This window comes from Colletotrichum godetiae, assembly GCF_030913485.1.
Source record: "Colletotrichum godetiae strain CBS 193.32 chromosome Unknown BDP55scaffold_24, whole genome shotgun sequence".
Taxonomy (NCBI): domain Eukaryota; kingdom Fungi; phylum Ascomycota; class Sordariomycetes; order Glomerellales; family Glomerellaceae; genus Colletotrichum; species Colletotrichum godetiae.
In genome coordinates, this window is record NW_026851272.1 from 228,636 (window position 1) to 255,565 (window position 26,930).

A 26,930-nucleotide genomic window follows, 5' to 3' on the forward strand; every position below is an offset into this window, starting at 1 on the left:
AAGAGGTGCAGATGGGATTTCGCTGACGCGTTGAAAGCGAGAGAAAAAAAAAACGATTTACGGATTGGTGGACGAATGACAGTTGTCCGTGGGGGTTTAGCCTTGCCCAGAAAGGCCAGTGACCCGGGCGCAGCTCCAACCCATGGCCCATGGTCCCAATCCTGGCGATGCTTGTCAAGGACTCAAGGGACCCAGGATGAGGGATGAGGGATCAAGGGTGCCGCCTGTGCCCTGAATCCGATTCTTGTGCGTCTGTGTGTATGCGGAGGGATTCCCGTCATTCTCTTTCTGTGCCCGTGCTGTACGAAATGGAGCAACATTCCTGACTCGACTCCGCAGTCGGCGGTGTTTTGACCGTGAATTACTGTGACCCAATGTGAGGGAAGCATAGGTAGCAGAAAGCTTGGTAGAGCAGCAGACATGCAATCTCCTTCTCCACGGCCAAGTCTGCGGCCTGCCTACCTCATCTCATTCCAGGTCCATATGCCGCCAGCCGGCTGTCAATGTCATGTACAAAGTCAACTACCTTGCGGTGTGTTCAGCGTAGCGGATTGTGAGAAATGATGGTCATTACAAATCCAAAGACGGTGAGTGGTTCCTTGAGGAGCCGGGCTTGTGTGCAACTAAAGCAAGGCACAGCAGAAGTTCCTCCAGGCCCTGGTTTCATTGGCAGAGTTGCAGCGGTAACTTGTAAGGGTGTGCTGCTGCCGCCTTAGCGATGGGTAAGATGGGCTTTCCAAGGGGGAAATGTCGATTTGCGACGATCCCAGGCTACCGCGACTTGCAGCTCGCCTCGCACTGCAGGCTGCAGGACGACGATCCAACAAGTAACCTGGTCCAACGACACGGCATGCAGGCAGAATGGCAGCCCCAGAGGTTCAGAGGCCGCAGGACGAGGCGCAGGCGTGGCAGCTGAATGTGCAGTATCTGTGAGGGTCGAGCCAAGACCAGATCAGGATCAGAGTTGGGATTGTCGAAGCTATCGACGGCTCGGGCGGGAAGCGAAGCCCATGTCCTTGGTCCCTTGGTCTAGGACCTAGGTATCAGTAACGGTACGGATACGCCTCTCCCAATAGTAGCTCGTGGATCTATGGCGGGTAGAATGGGGGGCATCAGGCGGACACGGCGGGATGACACCACTCTAACGAGCCGATTCGCATCTGCCATGGCATGGCCTATCCAGAAGAGCATGGTACAGAGTATTTGGGCCTATTGGCGTTTGGGTAATAAGCCGATTCAAAGTAGTCGTCCTGGGCAGCCCTGTCAAATGATGGAACCTCCAAAGGCCGTGCGCAACAAGGGGATTGCGGCGTCAGCAGCGGGTAATAAACTGTAAGCAACAAGTCAACGACGGATACGGAGTACGGATCAATATTAGACAAACGTGGGGGGGCTGAATTGCTGGAAAAGGGCAAGATGAGGCGCCTCCCGTTTGAGCCCGAACGAAAAGGATGCAACGCTTCCCGAAGGACCGAAGGATAAAAAAAGACAAAGGCAAAAAGGAAGTCCGGATGGCTACGGACAAGCAGAGGCAGCCGAAGGGGGACAAGAAACAGCCCAGAACGACAAGATCAGATTAGATAATACCCAATACCTAATGCCTTGAGGTAGGCGTCCCTCAATGGAAGTTGGCAGTCGCATTCCATTCTCGTGCCGGTCCGCGCCTTCCACTGGGTGGGCAGATCAAACACAAAGAGCAAGAGCAGTGCCAAGGCCTCCTCCATGCCTTCCTTTTGCTGCTCATCTTGCTTCAGCCTTCAGCCTTCAGCGCAAGGCACCGGCAGGCACGACACCGGATCTACTGAGCTGCAGTTGCTAGTTGTGTTGCCTTTGCACCCCGGACCTGCCACGGTTTGTACGGTGTGCCGTGTACATTATGAGGTGGTCTTGCCTGCCCGGAAGGAGACGCCGATATACGGAACCAGAAAGTTCCACTCGCCGACCTCAAAACTTCAGACTTTCAGCGTCGGGTGCGTTCGCAAACTCTCGGTCAACATCCATGCACTTTCCGCTCAATACTATCTTGTTTATCAAAAAAGGACCGACCACTAGACAATCGATTAACAACGGCCCAGCTGCCCAGCGAGTTCACTGCATTAGACGAGCATCCTTACATCGAGTCTAGTCACGCTTCCTAAGGTAAGGTAGAGTACGTGGGAGCCCAAAGTCAACAAGCGCCAACGCACTTTGCGATCCGCCTTCAACCCAGGAAACCGAACGCCAAAACGATGTAGGCTTGGCCAATGGTCACACGTCCCGCCGCCGAACCACGACATTTGCACTTGCAAGTTGAACGAGATCCGTCCCCACTGCGCATGACGATACCACTTGCTGCACGCATAAACCCTATTTCGCGGCCCCGAGTTTCTTTCTCCGACTGCCAGATAGCGTGCCATTCTCAGCCTCTTTCTATTCGTGGCTCTTGTTGGACTCACTGCCCTGTCCCCGTGAAAATCGAGTCTTTTGCTTACTTCCAAGGCAGTGACACTGTGAGCTTACCTAGTGTTTCCCAGCTCACTCGAAATAAACACATCCATCGCTTGCACATGCGCATGCGCTTAGAGCGGGTATCCAATCTGTTGGCCAAATCTGCCATCACAATGCCGACATGTCAAACCCTGAACCCTGCCCACACTTCCTGCCCCCGTTTGTTTCTTTTCTTCTTTTGCTCTTTCCCGTCGCCCACAGAAGTCGGCCGGACCAACAACAACCCTACATTTACCAGCTTACACACCGACCCGGCGCGGCGGTGACTGGTCGGTGGTTTTTTAGAACCACGTCCATCGTGGAACTTGCCCAACCACGCAAGTCAGCCTCTGGAGTACATCAAGACCAGAATCACGATCCCGATGAAAACGACTCGTCCTCCGTGACACATCCGCACCTCACCACCTTGACCGCTCAGGTAGTCAAGTCGACGTGCCGGGCTGTTGCATGTCGTTGCTCAGAGTTATTACACTCTACCGTAACTCTGCCACACTTTCGTCGCCACCCAGCCTCACCTCTCGCATCACGACGCCTCATCCTTCCTCTCACCGCTTAGCACATGACGTCTGCGGTCATTACCTGCGCGACATTTTTGCATCCTAGTATTGACCCGCATGGCAGCTGTGCATGGATGCTTACTTCCTGGTATGCTTCAACGTGCGTGCGGGTACGGAATACTCTCACGACATTACGCGACAACCTTGATATGGGTTAAGTCTGTCTCTCTAAGTATGCAGACCAAGGTTCACCCGGGAGTTCGACATCATAAGCTGGCCTTCCTGCCGGGGGCTCTCGGGGCCCCATGTGGCTGGTTCATCGCTTTCCTCCGGGTCTAGGTGGCTGGGCTCCTGCGGGGCCGTCCACCGGTTGAGTCTTGACAACACCTCACGGTGGATCCAGAGCAAAGTCCCGTCTTTTCGGCGGGGCAGTAAGATTTGTTTGGTAATGCCCACCTCCGGATTGGGCAATGCAAACGTTGAAAATGGCTCGGAGTTTAACTTGCACGACGAGGGTTATTCTTGCCAGACGTCATCAGCTATACCCTTAGCCCTATAGAGTCTGTCCATTCCAATATGACCAACGAGTGAGGTTGGGAGATTGTGTGGCTTCTGATTCGCTGTATAACGCAACTTGTCAGCAGCGTTTGGCGAATCCGCTTTGACGTGTATCTGCTATTGTAGGAAAGTAAGCACTCTTAGCAAACCTCGCATCTTGAATCTCACAAGACAGTAGCTGAGTCGGGACGATTTGGCAACTGAAATAAGTCGAGTCTCTTCAACGGCGCATGGTAAAGCCCATATCAGAAGCATTTAAAGGCCTGGGTGACAATGATCTAAACCCCAAGGGCATCACTTCACAGCTTATATAGAATCAAAAGGAAGGGGGGTTTGGACAAGCAATTGCAGTCTCTTGTATTCATATTTCTGTACTCGATTGGCCACCTCTTCTAATCGTCCACTAGAATGGCAGACCTCGGTACGGTATAAGCCTCCTTGTGATAGAGACCAGAGCGAGTGAAAGGTAGGGGCTCAGCGAGTCAACCAAGTCGCGGTGCCCTGATGACTCCGTCGCACCCGTAAATCGAAGCGAACCGTGCCCCCGAAATACACATAAAATGTCGATTCCTTGCGTCGTCGGTGTTGAATCCTCGTCTCTCGATAACAGCCGTCATCAACAAGCAATGACGAGAAAAAGAAAACCATCCGCGCCTCAGCCCGCAGGTGTTGAACGTGCCAGCTAGGCTTCATCGCACATGTTCAACACCGGCACCTTAGGCCTCGATTCGGATCTTCTTTCCCAACATTGTCAGGGCAGCGACGATGACCGGAATGACGCTGACCATCTCACCCAATCCTGCATAGGCAGGAGGAATTTTGAAGTTGACGGGCTCGAATGCGCCCCCGGCAAGCAAGATCGCGAGCACGTTGTACACGGCAGACCAGACAAAGTTGAACGCCATGCGGTGAAAGCTGGCGCGGCTGACCTCAAGCACGAAGGGGATACCCTCGAGGCCTGCAAGAAGAACCACGTCTGCGGCTCCGCGGGTGACGTCGCTGGCCGAAGCTGCACTGCCCAGTTGAACGCCTACATCAGCCTGGGTGACCGCCACTGCGTCGTTAGTTCCGTCGCCGACAAACATGACGATCTTGCCCTCTGACATTAACAAGGCGACATAGTCCCGCTTCTGCGATGGAGTGCGTCGAGATGCCACGTTAGGAATGCCAACTTGGGCGGCGATAGATTCGACAGCGAGAGTTTGGTCACCAGAAACGAGGTGAACGGCGATGCTTTGGCGGGTGAGCTGAGCAATAACTTTCTTTGCTTCAGGTCGAAGACGTGTGCGCAACCCGAATATTGCAATGGGGATAGAGTCACTGGTGACAACCATGATAGTCATGTTCGCCTCTTGGAAGCGAATGACGGAGGGTAGGGCGTCGGCATCAGTCCACGAGGGGTTTCCAGCACAAACTTTGTGGCCATTGTAACTTGCTTCAACACCTGCGCCAGGGATGACTCGAGGGTCGGTAATCTTCACCTCGCGGGTTGCCCGTGAGGCAAGGTATTTTGCCAGGGCCGTAGATACGGGGTGGTTGTTGCCTGCCACAAGGGCTTTAGTGATGGCACGAGCCTCGTCATGGTCGGGATGTAGGATCTCTTCCTCGAGAACGTCGAGGTCCCCCTCAGTTATGGTTCCAGTCTTGTCGAACACCACGTCGCTGACCCTTCGAGCCCTCTCGGTACATTCGGCCGACTTGATGATGACACCTCCTCGAGCAGCAATGCCGCCAGCCACAACCAAGACCATAGGCACCGCGAGACCGAGCGCACAAGGACAGGAGACAGCGAGAACAGCAATAGCGTAGGTGATGGCGGTGGAGATCGACTTCCCAGCCGATTCGCCATGAACCTTGACACCGATGACGGTCCAGATAATAACGACAATAATGGCAACGGCCGTGACGACAGGGACGAACCACCCTGCAACACGATCTGCAATATCCTGGATCCTTGGTTTGGAGTTTGCCGCTTCTTCGACTAGCCCGGCGATATCGGTGACGGTGTTCTTTCCAGGGAGACGAGTAAGTTGAGCAACCAGAGTTCCGGATCCGTTGATGGTGCCCGCAATGACAATGTCGCGCTGTCTCTTGAAGACAGGGGCGCTCTCCCCAGTCAGCATGGATTCGTCCACCTCACTAGATCCAGTCACCACTAGACCGTCTGTAGGAACAACCGAGTGCGGGAGAACCTTGAATTTGTCGCCATCCATATTGGAGGAGACGGGCGTCTATTTCGACATCCTTTCCATCTTCAATGACAACAGCGGTAGATGTCTGAAGCGAACGCAGGGAAACAGCAGCAACAGCACGAATGCGCGCGTAGGCAGCAGTCAAGCGACCAAGGAGCACAAGCGTGATGAGGAGGGTGCTCGTTTCGAAGAATTCGCGGGGATCGAGTGGCCGGTCAGCCATGTGGAAACCAAATCCTACAACCGAGTAGACATAGGCAGCCGTAATGCTGATAACGACCAGCATGTCCATCTCAATAGTACCACTATGTACGAGAGATGAAATGGCTGGTTTGTAAAAATCTGGCACAGCTATGAGCTGAACGCAAGTGGCCAACACAATCGAGATGATCGAGCGCGTCTTGGGTTCAAGTTTCTCACCCCAGGCGAGAACAACGACAGGAATGGTGAGAACTGCGGCAGCGGCCGTCTTGATCAGTTGATCATACATCCTCTTTCTTCCACTTGCGATGGACGGGTCATCGTGAGAGGGGGCTAGGCCAGTCGAGTGCGGTCCTATTTTGTTAAAAAGCGTTCGAGCTCCGATGACAGCTGGGTCATAGGTGACCCTGGCAATTCTTTTATCAACAAAGCTCACTTCGTTTACACCGATTATCGCCAGGTTGATCAGCGCCTTAGCAGACGGGCCTGCGGCGAGAATGTCCAGCGTCTGGTCATCGCTCGACATTCGGGTGCAATGAAAGCCTGTCGCCTTTTCGGTGTTGCGGATAATATCTTCGGCCTTTCCTGCAGCACCGTCAAGAGTGAACTCGGCATTGCCCATGACAAAGTTGACCCGCACGCCAGACACTCCAGGCATTCCTTTGAGGGTGCGTTCAAGCTTGTTCCCACACCCAGAACAGGTCATGCCGTCGACAACGAGGGCGACATGCTCCGACCCAGCATCCTTTTCGACATCCTTGTCCACATTGCCATCGATAGCGAAACGTCCTTTTTCGTAAGCTGAAGAAGCTTCAACATCGTGGCCGCTGCAGCAGTCGGACTGATCATCGCGAACGGGTTTGATGGCCATGTCATGGTCGTGTGTGGCTTGCGACTTATTGCCACGTCGCTTGATCCCGTGATGGTGATGGTGCTTGTGTTGACCATGAGTGTGCGCGGTCGTGTGCGCCTTGGCAGCCTCGATGCGCTTCTTCCCGGGGGAAGACTTCACAGGAGCGACTGTGGCTGTGACGACGGGCTTTTGCTCGCTGCAGCAGGCGGTTGGGAGTCCGCGATCGAGAATGCTGCGGCAGATGCAACGGGCCGATTCGAGATAGGCGCTGTACTGCTCGAAAGCCTTAGACAGATGGGTGTTGCAAGCGGAGGCTGGATGGCGACCGTCCTTGTCATGGGAATGCTCGTGATCACCTAATGTCGTGAGCTATGAACACAGTTGATGATGGCCCGGATATCATGGCATACCGTCATGGGCGGCATCGTCTTCGCACGACTTCTCGCACTCGACAGCAGCGGCGGCAATGATACATTTCTCTGTCGTACGGCGTTAGACAAGGCACACATGACATCACGAGGGGTCCCGTACCATCGCAATGCTCCTCCTTAGAGGTGCAGCACTCGAGCTTGATGGAACGGCAGGTAGAGTCATCTTCAGAATCGCAAAAGGTTTCGGCATCGCAGTTCTCGTCCATGCAGTTCACTTCCATGGCATCGTCGCATGCTCCGTCGCCAGCACAGCAGTCGTCGAGCTTGGGATGGTCGTCATGTTCGTGTCCATGTTCAGTGTCGTTTGCAGGACCGGCGCATCCCTGGTCTTTAGCAGGGTCGTCAGAGCAGCATCCTGCGCCCATCGTGTCGAAATAAGACTGCTTTATTCGATAAGTCTGTTGATGAGGTGGAGGGTAATGCGAGGGCAGTAAAGAGGATGTTGAAGATGTTTGGGAGAAGAGTTACGTGCTGCCTCAAAAAGTGTCCTGTTAGACGTCTAAAACGGAGGAGCTCCAACGCAGTTGGGGTTTCACCGGGATTACATGGAAGAGGAAGGCGTGGTGACTTCGGCAGTGGGCATACCCGGATCAAACATCCCCATGTCGGAAGTTACCATCGCAAACATCATTCGTCCATTTCCTGCTTGGTGGCTTTTTTTGCTGACTTTTGCCGTTTCTGAGTGTCCCGAATTGTGATCATTACGTGATGAACGTGCCAAGCTCGCGAATACGTATTTCGGCGATGTCCATCAGCAATACCCACCTCAAGCAGCCCAGGTCTCGTTCAAATTGTTGCATTTCTATTGGAAGAACCTTGGCAGATACTTTAAAGTTGAGAAAACGGGATGATTTATTCTGGATCGAGGTTGCAGAATACTGGGCTCCGGGCTCGAATACTGCTGCATGGCGAGTTCAGATGATGCTTCCATAGAGCATTTGAGAATAAGAGAGGCCTGGCAGGAAGCCATATGCACAATGCTTCAGTCTTGTACACTTACAAGGACGAATTTGAAATAGCGTCTCTAAGTATTCGCGACTAAAACTTTTGATTGCATATGGCTTGTTTGATCGCCTCAGCTGAAGCTAGGTACTCTCTTGAACACTGAAGAAATGCGCATATAACTTGAACCACCGCGATGTAATCCAGAGTAGCATCTCACGGAAGGTAGACATTAGAGATCCGACTTTGACACCATCAAAAACCGTTTCATCATTCCAATAATTACCCGAGCCCTGCCCGATCCTATGCTACCGTACCTCAAGCGCCACTGGCATCATTAGATTTCCAAACAAACAAAACCGCCCGCCACCCCGTCTAATCCATAATATTTACAACATGGTATCTTTGTTCTTTCCCGAATAACCGTTGGTATCATGCAAGAAGAAGAAAAAAAAGAGGTGTGAACCAAAAACACCACCGCTCCACCCCATTCAAAGACTCAAAATACCGCCGCGAAGCCGGTCCTTCTAGGACCACCGGCATCTTTTTCCTTCCCAAAGGTGGTAACGCGCTCCAGAGGCATTTGCTCCTCCGCTCTAGTGGCGAGAGTGCTGCCTGGCGACCACGTCGTCGGGACCGTCTGGCCTCCGTCGTCCGACTCCCACGTCGACACAGTCGACACCGTGTCCACGCTCGTGCGCCTGTCCCGCGGCGCATGGACACATTGGTAGAAGCCCTCGCGGCCCTTGACCGGGCGGGGAAAATTAGTGATGGAATCGTGGCTGATGCTTCGTCCGTGGTGGTGCGGCTCTGCTGCACCACTGCCGCCGGGGAAAAGCCAACTGGAGACGCGGGAGAATGATTTTTTCTTGCGTAATGGGGGCCTCAGAACGAGGGGCAGTGGAGGGGGCGGCGGGGGCCGGCTGCTTTCCCTGCCGCGGCTCGGGGGTGGGGTGATGAAGGCGGCCGAGGCGTCGGCGAAGGCCATGCCGCGGTGGGGAATGTGCACCGGCGGCCGGGGTGGTGCCGTGTGAGGGCGCTCGGCCCCGGGGTTAAGGCGCTCGGCAAAAGAGGGTGCAGATGGCGGGAGGGCGGGGACCGTGGGGATGGGTTCCAGGTCTAAATCTTTCTTGTCAGTTACATGCACACGTGAGAAAGAAAAAAAAAAAAGTGCTAAATTTGGTGTTTTCGTCTGAGCTTACCGTGCGCTGTCAGTGCCATCGAATGAGCAGTCGAAGGCCGGCTGCTGGCGTAGATGCTCTGACGCTCCATGACTAGCTCGATTTCGCGCTGGAGCTTGTCGACCTCCATCATGGCGCCGGCAATTCGCTCCTTCATCCTCTCTGCGCTCGCGCTGGATGACGTCTGAGACCGGGCCCTCGACTTTGGCGGAATCTTTGGCGGCGTATCGCTGGCTGAGGTAGCAAGGGTGGATGGCGACGCCGACATCTTCCGGGGCAGATGGAACGACATTGGGGAATAGTTGGGCTCATGCGAAGGTCCGAATACATCGTCGTCGGAATTCGGCCGCACCTGGGCAGCAGGCCGCGGCGGCGTAATCATGTCGAAGTGCGGCAGAATCGGCGAGAGCTCCCTCTTGTGCACGTATATGCTGAGTTCCAGCGGCCTGAACGAAGAAGGGCGAGGTCGCGGCATGGGACGCGGTGGTGGGGTCCGGCCGACGTGCTGGAGGTTCGAATACTGGGGGAACTGAAAGGACTCCGAATGCAGATGGCGGAAGTTGCTGGGGGCCGATATTTGTAGTCGGCGCGATGAGGAGTCTGAGCGAGATCGCTTTCTCACAGAGAACCGCTCCCGGAGCGATGCGAAACTTCTCTTCATTCCTTTCGACTTCCCCTGCGGCTGAGGACGAGGTCCGGCTGACTTTTGCATTGTCCCAGCAAAGGGCGGCGGCATGGGCACGGGCTGGTTGCGGGTTACGGTGGGTGACAGTTTCTCAGAAATGTCAAAGGTGTCTAAGCGGGTTGGTGTTAGCCTCCGGTAGTTGATATGTTTGTGTTGTTTACCGGACCCAAGAGCACACTCACTTTGACGCGGCCTCTCTTCTACGGAGTCAGAAAATGGAGAGCAGCAGTTGGTGAGGGGCGAAAGCCATGTCGCATAGGCGTCTGCAAGTATGCCACTCAGACCCTTCATAATACCTGGTTTACAGATAGCTTCATGCCGGACATTTGCTGGAGACGGGGGGTAAAAAAAAATCAGAAACGAAAGACGGCCAGCGATTTGACAGAACGAGAGAAGGGGAGATGCAAAGAGGGCGGCAAAGCACAGGAATCAAGAGCGAGCGAGCGATCCGATTGAGTTATAATAGATGGGTACACGGGATTAGTCGTGGAAGGCGAACAGGTACGGTACGAACAAGTAGTAGGCAATGCCAAAGGAACCCACTTGGGTGTGGCCGACTATTCTCTCTTTGAAGTCACGCAGTCGAGGCATTTTGAATCCCAATTCCCACTTTGGGCAAGAGATTTGAACAAGTGCTTTGGTTCATAGGTCCAGCTGAGAAGAAGATGGAGGGGCATGGAGGGACATGGGCCTAGCAGTTGTTGGCGAGGTGTGCAGTCGAGATGCAGACGGACCGTTCTGATAGGCCGGGGTTGCAGAACGGGCCAGACACGGCCGGCCAACCGGCGCTTAGGAAGCTGGGGTGTTGTCGGATTCGGATGGCTGGCGGCACACCACCATCCTGCACCAGATTGCAGGGCTCCACCAGTCGTGTAAGATGAAGACGATGGCTCAGCGAGTCGATGTCTCACCTCTGCCTTGCTCTGGTTACTGGACTGCCCAGCTTGACCAGCAGTTGCTTGCCACAAGTGCCCCTCCAGAGGGGAGGGGGGGGGGAGGCAAGGAGGGTCTCGTGCCAGTCATGAACTGCCATCCTGCGATACATCATACCTTACCCGTCACCGCCCCTTGTCATCTCTTGGAGCGCCGGGCCCACGAACCCTTTGTCGAAAATTATTGACAAACAGGGCAACGGGCTGAAGCCTGAGAGTGAAGGGTAATTCGACGCAGTGTGTGTGTGTTTCCAGTCGGGCAATTAATAAGGCTTCTGTGACCAATCACTGGGCGATGGCTGACTGTCTATCCAAACGGAAACCAATAAACCTAGTCACTGAGTGACATGTTCCAACGTGAGCGGACGGGAAGCAATGGGAAATCATTGTGGCATGCAAGGCACCGCGGGTGGCAGGGGGCAAGGAACGCGGGAAGCCTATGTGCGGATTGGGGATGCGTTGTGCCGTCACAACTCCCATCGTCGCTCAGCATGTCTCCGGTTATTGCAGGACACCATCGCCGTTGAGTGGTCGTACGGGGAGGGCGAAGTCGATGGGGTGGCCGACGGATGGCGACTGTGGATAATATGTAGGTAAACAGAGAGAGTGTTATTGTACTCCGTGCTGTCCCGCTCCGCTTCGCATTTGCCCCCTTTCGATTTTCCTTGGATCTAATAAAAGCCACTCGGGCAATCAGCGTCACTTGACGACTGCTGCGATGTTGCTGACTGTGGTGGTTGCAAAACCCAGCCAGATCATGAGAAAAGAAGTCTCCGGCCTCTGATGACTCGAGTCTAGCAAGATAGTGCCGGGAAACCGTTGCTGGGAACTGTGGCGGAGTCTCTCGTCATCGTTTGGTCTGAAGAAAACCGGTGGACGAGAGACTTTGGCAGACTTTCTCGTGTTACTCTAGTGCAAGCAAAATGTCTCGGGCGAGCCGCCACAGTGGCACGAAGTGGGAGGAGGAAAAGAGGAGTTTCGGTGAGTGTCTTCGCTGACATAATATTGCTGACATAAGAACAGAGAAGAAAGTCCTCTGCAGGTTCTCCATGCAGTCAAGTCACGTGATGCAACGAATGATCAACAAGACCGTTTGAACTCGGAGTGGAGACACATTTGAGTTTGGGTGTGGTCCAAGCGTTTGTCTTCTGGGCTGATAAGCTTATCGATAACGGGAGTCGGAGAAAGGGGATGCCGAACTTGAATCAATGGAATTCGATGGATCCAATGGGTGGAGGGGACGGACCTTGACCCCTGCACGGATTTTTGGACCAGAAGTGAACACCTGGCTTGCTTGCTGGTCACTTTTGTTCAAAGACCCAGCCCACGACCACAGCTCCCACGGTCAAACTCACGTTCATCCAACAAAACCTGATCCAGCAGTCAGGCTTCCCAATCGTCGCCGGACTCCTCCAATCCCGCCGACAACCTTGGCAGAGAGAACACAGAGTTCTTCCTCGCGTCTTTCCTAAACACTGGTTGCCTTCGAGCACTAGCCCATATTCAAGATGTCGATGCCAATGCCCGGCGGCCCCATGGGCCCTATGCAGATGGGCCCCAACGGGCAGCCCATGCCTTCGCCTGAGCAGATCGCGGCCATGCGCAGACAAATAGAGGCTGATGCCCAAAAGGCCGGCATGAGTGTCCCGGATTTCCTCAACCACCTCCGACAGCAGGCTATGCAGCAGCAACGGATGGCGATGCAGCAACAGCAACAGCAACAACAACAGCAGCAGCAGCAGGGCGGCGAGGGTGGAGAGGGCGGTCATGATCACGATCACGATCATGACCACGAGGGTCATCAGCACCCTCACCCCCACCAGCACCAGCAACAGCAGCCCCAGCAGGGCCAGCCTCAGCCTATTCGGCCTGGTCCACCGAACCCTGTTGCGCTTGCGCTGGCCAGCTTCCTGCGCGCCCAGGACTTGAAGCCCCGTACCTGTATCCTTAATGGCGAGCGCAAAGATATGTTCAAGGGTAAGTACTAAGCAACCGTGACTTGTAAAATCCGAGTCAATCCTGACGTTCTGGGCTATAGTCAAGCGTGCGCTCCGTGCTCTCCAGTCCCCCGCCTACGAGAAGGCGCGCAAGAAGAACCCTGAGCTGCCCGAGATCACCGATCGCGCGTCTCTCGAGAACACCTTTAAGCTTCTTCCCATGTCGATGCTTGCCCTGCGCGTCACCAAGACCGACCCCCACGAAGGCCACGACCACGGCCCGAAGAAGACGAAGCGTATCAAAGGTCTATGGACCGTCCGTATCGAGCCTCAGCAAGAGGCCAAGGAGGAGATGTACTACGCATGGTTCTGGGAGGGCAGCCAGGTTAAGCGCAAGCTGTACTCGATCCTCGCCCTCGTGCTCATCTTCATCGTTGTCTGCTACCCTCTCTGGCCCCTCAAGCTTCGTCTTGGCGTTTACTACCTCAGTTGGGGATTCTTGGGCTTGCTCGGCCTGTTCTTCCTCATGGCCATCTTCCGCGTCATTCTCTTCTGCATCACCTACTTTGTCGCATCTCCCGGTCTTTGGTTGTTCCCCAATCTTTGGGAGGACGTCTCCTTCATGGACAGCTTCAAGCCCGTCTGGGCTTGGCACGATGTAAGCTATACTGCACCCTGTGTTCGATGTGATTAGGCAAAAACTGACAAATGACAGACTGCTCCCAAGAAGGGCAAGAAGAAGAAGGCCGCCTCATCTGGTGGCGTCTCGACTGCCGGTGGTACTTTCGCCGCATCCACTGGCCAGCCTCTCCCGGCTTCCGCGACCACAACAGCAACGGAGACGCAGATTGCATCGCAGCCCGCGCAACGCCCTGGTTATGTCGCGCCAGCTGTGGAGGAGCTTGGTGATGATGAGGAGTAGATGCATTTTCGAGGTGGGCAAATTCGCATCAAACAGGCGTTGGGGCTTTTTCATTGGCTGAAGGAAGGAAGGACTATACGAATAGAATACCCATCGTCCAAACTAGTTGACGCGTGGGTCTGAGAAGGACAGGCGATCTCGGTACATAGCATTCTGGTCACCTCGGCTCTCCTAGGGTACTCAATGGACTAAATCAGGTTGCATCGGTCCTCGATAGTTGTGAAATGTAATGGATCGCGCCCCATTCGCATCTTAGCCGAACATTTGTGGCGTAGTAGGGAATTACTCATTACTAGTATGCTTCTATTTTTACATGCTCAACAGTCAACACCTCGGGATGTTTCACTGGACCGAGCCCTCAGAGCGCTCGTAGTACCAAACAGCACCAGGCGTAGTCGCACAGTTGGTCACGCGCCCGCCATTGGCATCAGCAGCGACAGGCACAGCATCCCCGCGCTGGGGCTTGCCGTGGACGTGGAAGTAGTACCACGCCTCAGTGAGCTGGGTGTACCCGTTGTCCAACGAGCCCTTGCCGGCCTCGGTGGCGTTGTACCGGGGTCCGTAGCAGCCCAGGTAGGGGACGGCGCCGTGGCCCTCCTTGAGGGCGGCCTGGAGGTCCGAGAGGGAGTAGGCGGTGGTGTTGGACGGGGTGATGGCCTTGGCGGCGAGCCATTTCCAGGTCGGGGTCTCTTGGTAGTAGTGGACGGCGGTCTCGAGGAAGTCGACGACTTCTTCGTGTTCTTGGTACTTGGGGCCGTAGCACTCTACGTCAAAGGTGCTGAAGCAGGTTGCGTGCTTGGAGAATTCGTGGGCCCAGAGGACCCAGTTTGGGGTGTACTGGGCGATCCAGAACCTGGTGCGCGGGGTTTGTTGTAAGATTGTGTATTCTTGTATGAGAGCAGGAGGGGGACTTTTGGGATGAGGATCTTACTTCTTCATGTACTCGAGAAGATCAAACCTCTCAAAGGGCTTGACAAACTCATCGAGGGAGGCGCCGGTCCAAGCGGGGACCGGAGTGCCATCCGCCTTTCCGGTGGTGGTGTTGGGGGAAGGGGCCGGGTCGTACTGACGGCTGAGGTCGCAGTACTGCGTGTACGAGCCGTTACAGAAGTCGGGCCACAGGCCGTGGATGCCCCACGCGTCAGCCGGCAGCTTCTGGCCCTCGGCCTCGAGACCGGTGTGGGTGTTCCAGAACTGCGTCGCGAGCTGTTGTCCACCACAAAAGTTCACAGTCAGTTTACCAACTTTTTTTTGAATAAAAAGAGAGGGTTAATTTACGAGGAGGCCACCGTAAACTTCAACGCAGCAGCTGTCGACCTTGTCAGGGTTTGCGCCGCAAGAGCAAGACAGGACGGGTTCGACTGTGAGGCGCGGAGGGTCAGCTGAGTCCTAGATTCTCAAGAGGTCACCGAGGTCTCACCGAGAGCGCAAGTGTGGTTGGCGGTGGTCAGGCCCGGGTAAAGGCCGGCTGCGGCCGTGCGCAGGAGACCAGCGACAGCAAGAAGTCCAATTGTTCGAGACATGTTTTCGAGTTTACAGATTGTACAATTCTCTCTCACAAAAGTTGGCGGGGACCAGAGGCAGGGGAGCAACAACGACACAAGGGACGTTGGATCAACTTGCGCAGGTTCATGACACTTTATATTCACTGTCTCCTCTCTATCTATCTTTCCACCTGGGGCAACATGGCAGAAAAAAAAGATTCCAATCTCCACACGGGAAGCGATGTTGGAAATGCTCTTGACTTGAAAAGGAAGCTGGCCAACGTGCAACAGTGCTTGTCAGGTCTTGTCAGCCGTCGTTGCCGTCGGCGGACCAGGGCCCATTTGTGGGGGGTAGCACTCCCACCTGCTCGAGATACGGGACGTGAGAGGTCAATTGGGTGCGCGCGGGGCGATAATCGGGAGAGTGGTTTGCAGTAGCGCCAATGCGATTTGACAAGGCGTTGTCGACTGTCGCGGTGTGTCTGTCTTTTTGACTCTGTTCAGGTACCTTTGCAAGGGGAATGGACCGCGATGGGAACTGTTTGGGAAGTGTGGCCGTTGACTACGGCGAGCTCCGAGGATAAGGGAATTGTTAAAGTCCAACATGCCTGCCTGCCAACCTTACCTTGCGAAGCCGAGTTCCTGGGACGTGATGCACTTGGACTTTCCATTCAGGTCCAAGGTCCTAACGGACGGTCGACCTCGCTTAACCATGGCCATGGGACCAGGGCAAGAGCGGAGGACTGCGAAGATGGGGATCCTTGATGACAGGCAGGAGGTGACAGAACTTTGAGAAACCTTTACAGAAACCTTGAAAAGCGTAAGTACCTACTGTGTAGGTGTCTTCACAGATAAAGTGGCGGTGCACCTATCTTGACGGCCACTGTGGCGTAAGCTCTTTCGGTCCTCAATTTTGGCAGGGTTCCATGGTAGGAAGGGAGGGAACACGTGAACAATGGGCCTCAGGAAGCTCCCGCACAGGCCACCTCCAGTCACGGGGAGCCACAGAAGGTGCTGTCGTTTCACACCTTACCTTCCCGCTTCATTCTCAAGGTTGAGTGTGTCTGGCAAGAACGTCCCAGGGAGCAAATTTTCAACTACACGCTTCCTCTTCATCCTTTGAATGGCGTCAAACTTACCATCTCATTGTCACACATCTTCTGCCGCTGTCTGCATTGTATTCGACTCACTTTTTCGTCTCGATCACCCGCGATTGTAAGACCACAATTCGATCACCTGTTCTACGTCAACCACCTCGTTCATCAAACTCCGCAATTTATCTCATCATATCCGCCGACATCTGGACACCATTGTAAGCTGCTTTTTGTAACTCATGTTCCTGGACTCGGAAAAGTTTGTTTTCTTGTGTCTGCGTCTGAATACAACCCGGCCGGCATCAGACAGGCACCACAGCTTGGCTCATGCCGTGATTCACCCATATGGCTTCAGTCTCATGCCTGCCATTCACTCCCACGGACGACGACATTGTTGTAAAACACTCTTCCTCTCATCAACTAGTCACTCATCTCTCTACTCCCTTTTATGCACTTGTGTTTGACGACATCCAGGAGTGGCTGTTCACGTATTATCGGAGATTTTCTTCAGTCGACTAACACCATCTAGGTCGATCCACATCACCGTACAGGCTAGGATGTCAACCGATACGCCGGTCGCCGCCTCGAATGGCATCCCCGAAGTTGCCACCCCGGAGGCAAAGCAAGAGCCAACGGAGGAGCTGGAGATGCCGTTTTCATGGCTGTAGGTGATGGCATTGATGTCACAAGTACATAGATCTAACAGCTCCCAGTCAGCCACACCCAATCTTCGTCATCGTCCTCGTCGGAGCCGAACAGAAGCCCTTTGGCCTCCAAAAGGACTTCTTGTGTGCCAAATCAAAATACTACCACGAGTACTTCAAAGGACAGAAGAAATCATCCGATACCATCGAGCATCTGGTGAAGCTTCCCCAGTACACTCCCGAAGTCTTCGGTCTGGCTCAGCTCTTTCTCTTCACTGGAGAAGTCTCAGAGGATGTCGAGACGTTTCCGTCTTATGAGGCTCTCATTGGTGTGTGGAAGCTGGGTCACGAATTGGGTATAGATGGTCTCTGTGATACGAGTCTTGACGCAATGAAAGAGTGCAGACGTCTCACTGAGAACATCCCCGCCACTCCCCTTCTTGTCCGGGTTTGGAAGGACACCCCTGAGGGCTCAACCATTCGGAAGCTCCTCCTCTCGTGGACGGCAGAGTATATGCGTTCATCCGACATGAGAGCCGACTTCGCCAAGTCTCTCCCTCAAGAGGTTCTGAGCGAGCTAGTTGTGACTATGAGTTCACTCGAGAACCTGCCTACGCCGCCTGCAGCACCGGCCGACACTGCCTCCGCCGAGCCTACTCCTAGAAAGAGTGTGCACTATCTGGAGGAGGACAGTGACGAAGAACAAGGACATATGTCCAAGAAGAACCGGCGGTCCTCTGCGCCGTTACCCGCTTCTCAAAACAGAGACAAGGCCTTTTCCCGCGCGCCACCTCCCCCGGTCCGCAAGGCCGCGGCTGTAGCGGCTGCAGCAGCGGCACCCCGTCAAAAGCCCGTTATCCAGAAACGACGCAGCATTGTTTCGGCACCAAGCGGCGAGATCACGACCGAGAAGAAGGTCGAGTTCTGTTCCGATCTGCTTGACAGAATGCTATCAGGACCTGGTGTGTTATGCCTGGCCGAATCATTCCATGTAGTCACGCAAACTGACCCATCACAGGCTTTTGGACGAGACTCGTTGGCCCATTCAAGGAACCTGTCGATCCTAATGAGGATGGCGTGCCCGATTACCTTTTGAAGGTGAAGAAACCCATGGACTTGAACACAGTCAAGCTCAAGATGTCGCAACACCAGTACCAGACAGAGGACGAGTTTGCCGCCGACGTGCGCCAGATTTTCGAAAACTGCTACACGTACTGGAAAAAGGGCGATCCCATGTGGGTGGCGTGTGAGAAGTTCCAGCGCACATTTGAGGACAAGTATGCCCAAATGCACAAGAACATCTCCAAAATGCTGCGCGAGCCCGTGGACTAGACTGCCACCCCGCGACATGATTCTCTGGCTGATGGTGCGAATCATGCATGATATGGATTGGGGCTTCACGTGTATGATATTTCATGAGAGGACGGACGACAGTTGTCTTATCCTTGGGCGCGCTGTTCATCTTGGTGGGGGAGCGCGATAAGGGCGTGCTATATAATGTGTATCGTTAGGGACAGGGTGCAGGGGATTTGTGAGTAGGAGTGGATTGCTTTCGGGGAGGATAATACCCAGACTGACCTCGAGCAGCGCAAGATAGACCTACCTAGCTAGCTATGCCATATCACATGTATTCGTACTCAACCTAAGGTAGACTCGCTAAGCGACATTATACGGATGCAAAGCTGAAAGCTTGTCGCTCTGTTCATCTCACGTGTCCACGTGCCAACGCGGCAGCAATGTTGACGTCTCCACTTCACTCTGTCGATGGCGAGGTGAACCTCGTTGCCACCAGAGTTTCTTCGCAACCGCCCTCATCGTCGTCTGTGTAATTCGTGTCAACTTGTCAAGTACCGAAAGAGGTAGCACGTGCCCTGGTGTCATGAGAGTTGGGCACTGACAATCGAGGGATTATTTTGATTAGATCCCAACAAATCGTCGGGCACAATAGTCAAGTCCTAGCCAGTCCATTACTCATTCCATCAAACCAATACTCTGGCCATTTGATGAGGTATTTTGGCGTCCCGAAAAAGGAGGCGTCGTTTCCTCCATCCCTCCCTCCCGCCGGCGCGGCTGAGGCTCTTGTGAGAAAAGCAGACGACATGCGCCATGAGCATACCGGCAGGCTGGGCTGGGCAGCGGGCGACTTCTCAGCTAACCCCTTAGCCTCCTGATGCATCGGACCGAATATCCACGGCGCCGGCACCTGGATTCGCGTGGGGAAGGGGATGTTAGTCTCGGCGTTACCTTTACGTCAGGTGAGGCTAGTCTCGGTCTCTGTTTCTCTATGAGGTCCATCTGTATGGTTGTTTGGTGTGCGCGCGAGTCGAGTCAAGGAATCCAAATCATTTTGGGTTGGGGGGGGGGGTTTTGATGGGGCTCTTTCTTGTTAGTGACACTGGAAGAGAGATAGCTTGGGGTGGATTAAGGGACTGGAACGTCGAGTCTAGGCCACTGAATTACGGTCTACGGTTTTTTTCTACCCCAGTTCCACCACACCTCGCCACTTTTATGGTGTCCCTTTTTTTTTTTTTGTCTTCTGGTTCTCCAGACTCCAGATTCTGCGTCGGCCCTTTCTGCAGCCTGGAGGAGTCTGGAGTACTCCGTATGCGCGTTCTCTGGAGAAACTGGAATACTGGAGTTCCTGGAAACCCCATGATCGGCAGACGTCAGGCGAGGAGAAGAGTGCCCATCGTCCCCGCGTTGTCAAATGTCTCTTTAGCGGGGAGGACCAATTCGAGGCCCATTGTCAATTTGTCACATGATGGATCGCATCACCGAGGATTTTGTGTTTTTTGGTATGCCAACTTGTGAGAACTTGTAGAGTGTTTGGTGGATCGGTCCCCATTGCCAAGAGATGTTTTGATAACGATTCTCACAACTCTCGGTGTTACAGAGAGGCTCTGATGTGATATGCACATAACATCGCACGATTTCGGAGAGATGTCCGGCAGGGCCCTGTTAAAGCCTCATGCCTCGCAACCTCCCTCCAACGAGACCGTATCTTCTAGAATTCGGCCGAGTCTCTGCCATTCCCAACGCTTTCATGACATTTCGTGTGTAACTGTATTACCCTCAAAAATTTTCACTAACGCCATCATCTCACCGCAAGCGAAAAGAAAACACCAAGAAAAAAAGCCTCAACATCCATACATGATACATGATTACACGCCCGTTAACCTCCAACCCACAAAAAAAGAAGCCCACTCGCAGAGCTACCCAATAATTCCAGAACTCCAGTCGTAAAATAGACTAGACCGTCTCTTCTTCCTTTTTTTTCGCGAGAGATGGTACCCGTAGCGCCATGCTAGATCCGGACAGGGCGAGCCAATCGTTCCCCCCGCGTACCTCCCCCAACCCCCAGTCCCCGCGTCAACAGTCGAACCGTCGATATACTCGCTGAAAATCGTCGCCCCGTCCTCGAGTCTTGACCCGCCCCTCCACTCTGGCACTCTCTGACTGCGCGTGGAGAATGTCTCGTCCCCACGCGAGCTTATGGTCTTTTGGGTGTTTCCCCCGCACCCCAGCGCCAGTTTTTTCCCCAAACCCCAAACTTGCTGTGGACTCTGTAGTCCCTCCTTCAACCTCTGCGGGCGAAAAAGCTGGAACCTCTTAACCATGGGGTCAGCTAGCGGCGTGGGCCGCCCACCTCCCGCGACGCTTCTTCTGTCAAGCTTCTGCGGCGTCTCTCGGCCTTTTTATCTTAGTGCCCCCTTGGCCGGTTTCCCATTCTGCGTGCTTGGCTGCCGCTGCCGTTGCCCAGGCCAAGATAAGGCACGTCTGTCTTACTAGCTTTTGTGCTTGTTGGTCCTTGGAATACTTCGCAACTCGACAGAATACCTACCTATTCCCAAGTGCCGGGGGGGGGGGGGGGGGGGGGGGGGGGGGGTGATACCTCAAGCCGTGGGTACGAAGCCCGGAATGAAACGCGAAGCTGATTCTGCTTAGCCATGGGAGAGGGTGGTTGCGGACTCTTCCTCTCCCGCTACCGCTGCGGTATGTCTGCCCCGGGTGATCAACATCGTGGCCTCGCATCTAGAAGGCCGTCAAGAAAACGACTAGAGAGCTTTGCAGGTTGTCAGTTTTGTCTCTAGGGGGGAGGCTGGAGCACTCGAGGGTTCGTGCACTCCGAGTTCCTTTAGTTAAGTTGATGATCACTTGCGTGCTTGCTCTAGCTAGGCCCGTCCGGCCACCAAATCAATGGCAGCGGCTGCGAGCTAGCTACAGAAGCTACAGAGACTACCGAGTTGATCGATGAAGCTTGTTCTGGTGTTTGAGCGAGATCTGTGCCGTGTCAGGGTGGGTGGTGTGGATCTTCCCTCCCTCCCCCCTTCTCGCATGCCGTGAAGGTTGTCAGTACCTAGTGGCAGCCAAAGCCTGGGAAAACGTGCCAACGTTGGGAACATTCCGTAGTCGCAGCCCCAAAGCGCCGAAAATTCGAGGTGAGTCGTATGCGACCAAGGTCTTGTAGTTCGGACCAGGGAAAACTCCACCTTAACCACGACGTCGGATCCAGCCAGGCCTAGTCACCCAGTCTAGGTATGGCCCTTCTCCCCCCCCCCAGCCAGTGTGGTGGCGTGGATGATGGGCACGACGGTTTCGCCGAGTTGGAGATTTCACCCATATTCTCTCTAGCTCCGGCTAGTTCTCCGCATCATCGTGGTCGTCGTCGTCGCAGTAGTCCCCCCCATGGGCATGGAGCCTGGGGTACTCACCACCCCCGGCCGGGGATTTCATGAGTATATATGAACAATGCGGCAGCCGCACCGAAGATGAAGAAGAAGAATTTCTCCATCAGCCAGCAGGGAACATCCTGAGCAGTAAAGCATCTGACTCTTCTCACTCTCACACACATACACACACTCGCCAATCCAGCGGGGGTTTCTGAGTGAATTCTCTCGCCTATATTCTTATACATATATATATATCCTCATCTCATCCCTCCTACTCTCCCCTCCTACTCTACCACCACCACCACCGTCCAACATTCCCGAACTCCGATCACCACAATCGTCACAATGTTCGGCAAGAGGCAGGAACCAGATGTCGCCGAGGTCCTCGAGCAGCGCCGGCCCAGCACCGCCGAGGCGACGGCGCACCAGCACCGCAAGAATGTCTCCAACAAGGGCTTGACCGGCGCGTCAGCCTTGACCGTCAAGCAGTCCATTCTGCCCATCACCTTGGTCACCGTCCTCTTCTTCCTCTGGGGTTTCGCTGTAAGTTCACAACCTTTGATCTCCACTTCCCAGTCCATACTGACATGTAATCCTCCCTCCCCCAGTACGGCCTCCTCGACGTCCTCAACTCAAAGTTCCAAATCGCCCTCAACATCACCGCCGCAAAGGCCGGCGGTCTCCAGGGCGCCTACTTTGGCGCCTACTTCATCGGTCCCCTGACCTACTCGGGCTGGATCGTCCGCAAGTTCGGCTACCGCTGGACCTTCATCACCGGCCTCTGCATCTACGGCGTCGGCGCTCTCATGTTCTGGCCCTCGGCCGTCTACCGCTCCTTCCCCGGCTTCTGCGGCTCCCTCTTCATCGTCGGCTCCGGCCTCTCCACCCTCGAGACCTCGGCCAACCCCTTCATCGCCACCTGCGGCCCGCCCCGCCTCTCCGAGTTCCGCCTCGAGCTCTCCCAGTCCTTCCAGGCCGTCGGCTCCGTCATCGCCCCACTCCTCGCCGCCCGCGTCTTCTTCTCCCACACCGAGCCCAACGACCTGTCGAAAGTGCAGTGGACCTACCTCGGCATCGCCGCCTTCGTCTTCCTCCTCGCCGTCGTCTTCTTCGTCGTCCCCTTGCCCGAGATCACCGACAGCGACATGGCCCTCCAGGCCGAGATGGTCGCCAGCGAAGAGGGCCACGGCCAGGACAAGCCCCTCCGCAAGCAGTACCGCCTCTTCTTCGGTGTCGCCGCGCAGTTCTGCTACGTCGGCGCCCAGGTCGCCGTCGCCTCCCAGTTCATCTCGTACGCCGTCGAGTCCGCCGGCCTGACGCACTCCGAAGCCAGCGACCGCTACGCCATCGGCCAGGGTCTGTTTGCCATTGGTCGTTTCGCCGCCGCCGGCTTGATGATGGTCATCAAGCCCCGTCTCGTCCTCATGGTCTTCATGACGGGCATCATGATCTTCATCGCCTGCGCCATCGCCGTCAAGGGCGAGGCCGGTATCGCCATGCTCTCGCTCGTGCTCTTCTTTGAGTCGTGCATCTTCCCCACCATCTTCACCACCGCCATCCGTGGTCTCGGCAGACACACCAAGCGCGGTAGCTCCTGGATCGTCGCATCCGTTTGTGTAAGTTTTCCCATCATAATCATCATCAAACTTTGGGACGTGTTTGCTAATTCAATCAAATAGGGTGGTGCTCTCTTCCCCTCCCTCACTGGTCTCGTCGCCGACACCAAGGGATACCACATCGCCATGGTCGTGCCCCTCGCCGGCTTCGTCATCTCCCTCGCCTACCCCATCTTCCTCAACACCATCTGGAAGAAGGACCTCGACAGCTTCAGCGAGTCCAAGATTGGAGACACGGACGCGCATGGCGTCATTGGCGACCCGGCGAGAGACGACTCCTACGGCGACAAGGCTGGCTCCAAGCACTTGGAGGCACATGCATAAACGCCTTTTCCTCTCTCTCCTCACTATACCCTGACACTCTAGATCATTATCTCTGGATGAAATGAATGAAACGAACGAATTTGGTGTAGATAATAAACAACACATCGCCACGACGGATAGAAGAGAGAACTTGTATATACCCGTACCTTTAATTAAAGTTTATCCTCTTTCACATTGCTGTTCCCTGATTAGTTTTGGTGGATACTGAGCCTCCTGAGTTGTGACTTGTGTTTCCTAGGTGAGATGTGTGGAAGTTGGATACCGCTATCCATATATCGGTCTGAAGCTGAGAAGAGATAGGAGTGGTCTTCTCGAAGACATTTGCCAGCTGGAACAGAACACTTGCCTTTCATCATGATTACACGCCATGTGGCACGGCTGGGGGAGCAGAGTATCGGCGCTGTCTCTTCTCTGGTCCCTTCCCTTCATAGGTGAATAGTCATGATCCTCATCACAGTTTCCTGATATCACAACCTCAGTCTGGGCACCTTGATAGCTTTGAACTTGAAAATAAAACGGAAAGGAGTCATAGCATCCAAAATCGCCTTTCTCTACCGTTCGCCACATTATGGGTTGGATACCGGAATGAGTATCCTCATCAATGTCGTTTTCCCGAGGTGTTGGGCCTTGTGGTTCAATCCATGGTGTGGTCGGATAATCTTCTTATTGTCCAAAGTGAAAGATATTTTGCACTGCGATCATATCAGTGAACTCACCTGTTTGTTTATTTGTACGTATGTATGTAAGTTGGCTGCTCTGGTCTCTGGTACCGTCTAGATGTCGTGTTGCGTCGTCCTCACGTGCCCCCGGCCCCTTCCTCCAGCAAATGACCCCGGCCAGTCTTCATCGTCAGCTCGAGGATAGGTATACCAGGCATCGAGGTTGATGCCGATAGCATCGGGTTGAACAGGGAATTGGTAAAAGTATCAAGATATAAATGCCCTCATCTTGTGGTGCCGGTGGCTGGCATCTGGTCTGAGCTTCCCGCAGTAGCTGGTAAGAAAGACCTTGGCGCGGGGCGACGCTGTAGTAGTAGTTGCGGATAGCTTCAGCGGCAAGAGGGTTTGGTTTTCGGCGAGCTCAATCCTCGAATTCCGTCGGTCGGTTAGCTATGCGACGGCAAAGTCATGCAGTATCAGCCTTATCGAAAGTTTGGAAAGCGTCGGCGAACGAAGTTGGCACTAAACCGTTCGCCTCCCAAAATACATCAGGCTGATCGACGGCTCAATCTGCCTCGGCTACGGATATAACCCCTTTCCATTCTCGTGTACTGGCCAAGAATTTCTCGCATCGAAAACAACCCAAAGTCTTGGCATGTTTTCTTGCAGCATCATCAACAGCGTTATGTCAACAATACGCACAGTTACTGGCATAGTCCAAGCTCTTCGATCGACCTGAGATAGCCCACGTCTGTTCGTATGAACCTGATAGCACCATCGTCCAAAGTACGATTGAGTTTAAGCCCAGTTCGCGCTGGGCCCTTTTTGGACCCCTTTTCCCGAGAAACACTTCGACCTTGGGATTCAGGTGAGTCTTGAGGTTTGTGTGTGACACGGTTTTGACTATTGAACCATCGTATGGCTGGCTACCAAGGCAAGTAATCGTTTTGAAAAAGGTCCATCTGCTACAACATGTTTTCTCACCACCTTTGTTTCCGCACTCTAAATACGGAGTATGCCACCTAGAAAACGAACGAAATAATCCGATAATTTGGAAACAACGACGAGACGTTGGAGCTTAGCGTCGTTCTACGTCGCGTTAGGCCAGCAACAGAAGTAAAAGGCCGGCCAGCCAAGTTTTGGGTTTGAGCCGGACTCGAGGCCATCCGGCGTCTATCGACCGTGCTAATTCGTGATGTGATGGTGGTGGTGGTGGTGTGTGTGTGTGTGTGTGCGTGTGTGTCTTGTCATCTCCAGATTTGTGCCATGGATCGTGGGCTTGTGGTTCACTGACACCTTAGGTATCCGTTTCTGGACGTCCACGAAATTGGACGTGATGATAATCGGCGGAGCTTTCCCTTAAAGAGAGGCACATAGAGCAAGTCAATGGCAAAGATGGGCGAAAAGGGATTGGGTTGGATTTGGGGGTCCAAGGATGGGGAAACCTGGCAAAAGCAACGTCATGTTGCAATTTCCAGATCCCTAGGTGCATTGAGCCATCTTCTCATTTGCCCATTGGATCCGTGATGCGTATCCGTACATTTCCCAATTACCTACCCTCTTTACCGCCGCTAAGAAGGTACATATGGTTAAACCTGGTGAGGTGGGTGTTGCTCGTTGAGAAAAAAGAGTTGACCTACTAAGCGAACGGGCGAATCAGCATCGGGACGCCACCTGAAACGGCGTCTGATGGTTCGTCAGATGACCGAGCTGGTGGGGGCCGAGAAGGAAGACAGAGAGGTTCGCAGCAGATACCGGTACCTACCTTGAGGTACTGGAATGGAAGCCAGTGCACGTGAGTGAGTGGGCGGTACGTTGCTGATGGTGACTAAGGGAATCTTATCCAGACGATTGGCGGATGATGCACGTCTGGGTTGGCGCTGCAAGGTACCCGATGGTGGCACTAGCTTTTTCGGGACTGGATGAACAGGGGGCCCGGTGGTATCCACCTTGAAAACTTGTGCGACGGTCGACCCGAATCTGATTGGAGAGAGAGAGAGAGCACCCTGAAATCAGAGAAGAGACGTGAGGCTTGAGGCGCACGTTGAAAAATCTCCTGAAAAGAAAAGATTGGCTGGCGCGCGCCGCCGCTTGTCTAGGTACACCTGTCTCATTTCCCGCCTGCAGATTTCCAGCCGTTGGTCTTTCCTCTTTGGTCTCGTCGCGACTCCTGCCGTTTCTCAGTCTCTCTGGAACTGGACTGTCTCTCCCTGCCAGTGTCTGGTCTGCCCCTCCAAATGCCCCCCCCCTCGGACGCGACAAGCCTCCCTGTTGCTTCTCTGCTTCTGGGGGCGGTCACGTTTGCCTGTCTTTCTCAAGGCTCCAGGGCCCCCGGCACCCTCGTTCGGTGGAATCGTGGAGGCATCGGAGAAGGACCGCTGCAAAGTCTGTATTCGTACGAATAGACGGACTTGTTGTTGTTATTGCTATTAACAGTGGCGGTCAGCGAGGCTGGGTTGAGATGATGAAGTTGTTGCTGCACGAGAGAAAGACACAAAAAGTACGAGATACTTTGGACGCATAAACGACCACCAGTTCATCCCCTTTTCTTTTTCATTGCCGTCCACTTGAGACGCCGCACGAAGGCCAGTGCCACCCTCTCCAAACAGTTCCAAACAGGA

General features: G+C 54.3%; 8 protein-coding genes across 8 annotated transcripts; 4 read left to right on the top strand and 4 right to left on the bottom strand.

The window, feature by feature from the left end:
* Positions 1 to 43: 43 nt before the first annotated feature.
* Positions 44 to 644, bottom strand: BDP55DRAFT_666049 (uncharacterized protein). Its single transcript, XM_060575079.1, has one exon. It carries the CDS (start codon positions 420 to 422, stop codon positions 183 to 185), a length of 240 nt encoding a protein of 79 aa, XP_060428734.1. The 5' UTR covers positions 423 to 644; the 3' UTR covers positions 44 to 182.
* A 3,614-nt stretch (positions 645 to 4,258) lies between these two features.
* BDP55DRAFT_716168 (copper-transporting P-type ATPase) lies at positions 4,259 to 7,808 on the bottom strand (the record flags this gene model as incomplete). Its single annotated transcript, XM_060578333.1, has 4 exons — positions 7,320 to 7,808; positions 7,199 to 7,267; positions 5,735 to 7,144; positions 4,259 to 5,706 (listed from the first exon to the last, which is right to left on the bottom strand). Exons 1-4 carry the CDS (start codon positions 7,582 to 7,584, stop codon positions 4,259 to 4,261), a joined length of 3,192 nt encoding a protein of 1,063 aa, XP_060428735.1. The 5' UTR covers positions 7,585 to 7,808.
* An 852-nt stretch (positions 7,809 to 8,660) lies between these two features.
* BDP55DRAFT_553698 (uncharacterized protein) lies at positions 8,661 to 9,724 on the bottom strand (the record flags this gene model as incomplete). The annotated part of the gene is made up of 2 exons (XM_060569315.1): positions 8,661 to 9,280; positions 9,364 to 9,724. The coding sequence occupies 2 exons, from the start codon at positions 9,722 to 9,724 to the stop codon at positions 8,661 to 8,663; spliced, it is 981 nt and encodes a 326-aa protein (XP_060428736.1).
* A 2,881-nt stretch (positions 9,725 to 12,605) lies between these two features.
* On the top strand, positions 12,606 to 14,041 carry BDP55DRAFT_666061 (translocation protein Sec62-domain-containing protein). Its single transcript, XM_060575080.1, has 3 exons — positions 12,606 to 12,936; positions 12,998 to 13,554; positions 13,612 to 14,041. Exons 1-3 carry the CDS (start codon positions 12,639 to 12,641, stop codon positions 13,816 to 13,818), a joined length of 1,062 nt encoding a protein of 353 aa, XP_060428737.1. The 5' UTR covers positions 12,606 to 12,638; the 3' UTR covers positions 13,819 to 14,041.
* On the bottom strand, positions 14,042 to 15,422 carry BDP55DRAFT_666065 (ribonuclease T2 family protein). The gene is made up of 4 exons (XM_060575081.1): positions 15,239 to 15,422; positions 15,097 to 15,179; positions 14,750 to 15,024; positions 14,042 to 14,671 (listed from the first exon to the last, which is right to left on the bottom strand). Exons 1-4 carry the CDS (start codon positions 15,339 to 15,341, stop codon positions 14,161 to 14,163), a joined length of 972 nt encoding a protein of 323 aa, XP_060428738.1. The 5' UTR covers positions 15,342 to 15,422; the 3' UTR covers positions 14,042 to 14,160.
* A 1,180-nt stretch (positions 15,423 to 16,602) lies between these two features.
* On the top strand, positions 16,603 to 18,705 carry BDP55DRAFT_583839 (uncharacterized protein). The gene is made up of 3 exons (XM_060570854.1): positions 16,603 to 17,060; positions 17,110 to 18,002; positions 18,059 to 18,705. The coding sequence occupies exons 1-3, from the start codon at positions 16,954 to 16,956 to the stop codon at positions 18,370 to 18,372; spliced, it is 1,314 nt and encodes a 437-aa protein (XP_060428739.1). The 5' UTR covers positions 16,603 to 16,953; the 3' UTR covers positions 18,373 to 18,705.
* A 1,258-nt stretch (positions 18,706 to 19,963) lies between these two features.
* Positions 19,964 to 20,371, top strand: BDP55DRAFT_666075 (uncharacterized protein). Its single transcript, XM_060575082.1, has one exon. The coding sequence runs from the start codon at positions 19,981 to 19,983 to the stop codon at positions 20,281 to 20,283; it is 303 nt and encodes a 100-aa protein (XP_060428740.1). The 5' UTR covers positions 19,964 to 19,980; the 3' UTR covers positions 20,284 to 20,371.
* Positions 20,372 to 21,751: 1,380 nt separating this feature from the next.
* On the top strand, positions 21,752 to 23,834 carry BDP55DRAFT_666078 (glucose/galactose transporter). Its single transcript, XM_060575083.1, has 3 exons — positions 21,752 to 22,253; positions 22,319 to 23,326; positions 23,390 to 23,834. The coding sequence occupies exons 1-3, from the start codon at positions 22,056 to 22,058 to the stop codon at positions 23,648 to 23,650; spliced, it is 1,467 nt and encodes a 488-aa protein (XP_060428741.1). The 5' UTR covers positions 21,752 to 22,055; the 3' UTR covers positions 23,651 to 23,834.
* Positions 23,835 to 26,930: the final 3,096 nt, after the last annotated feature.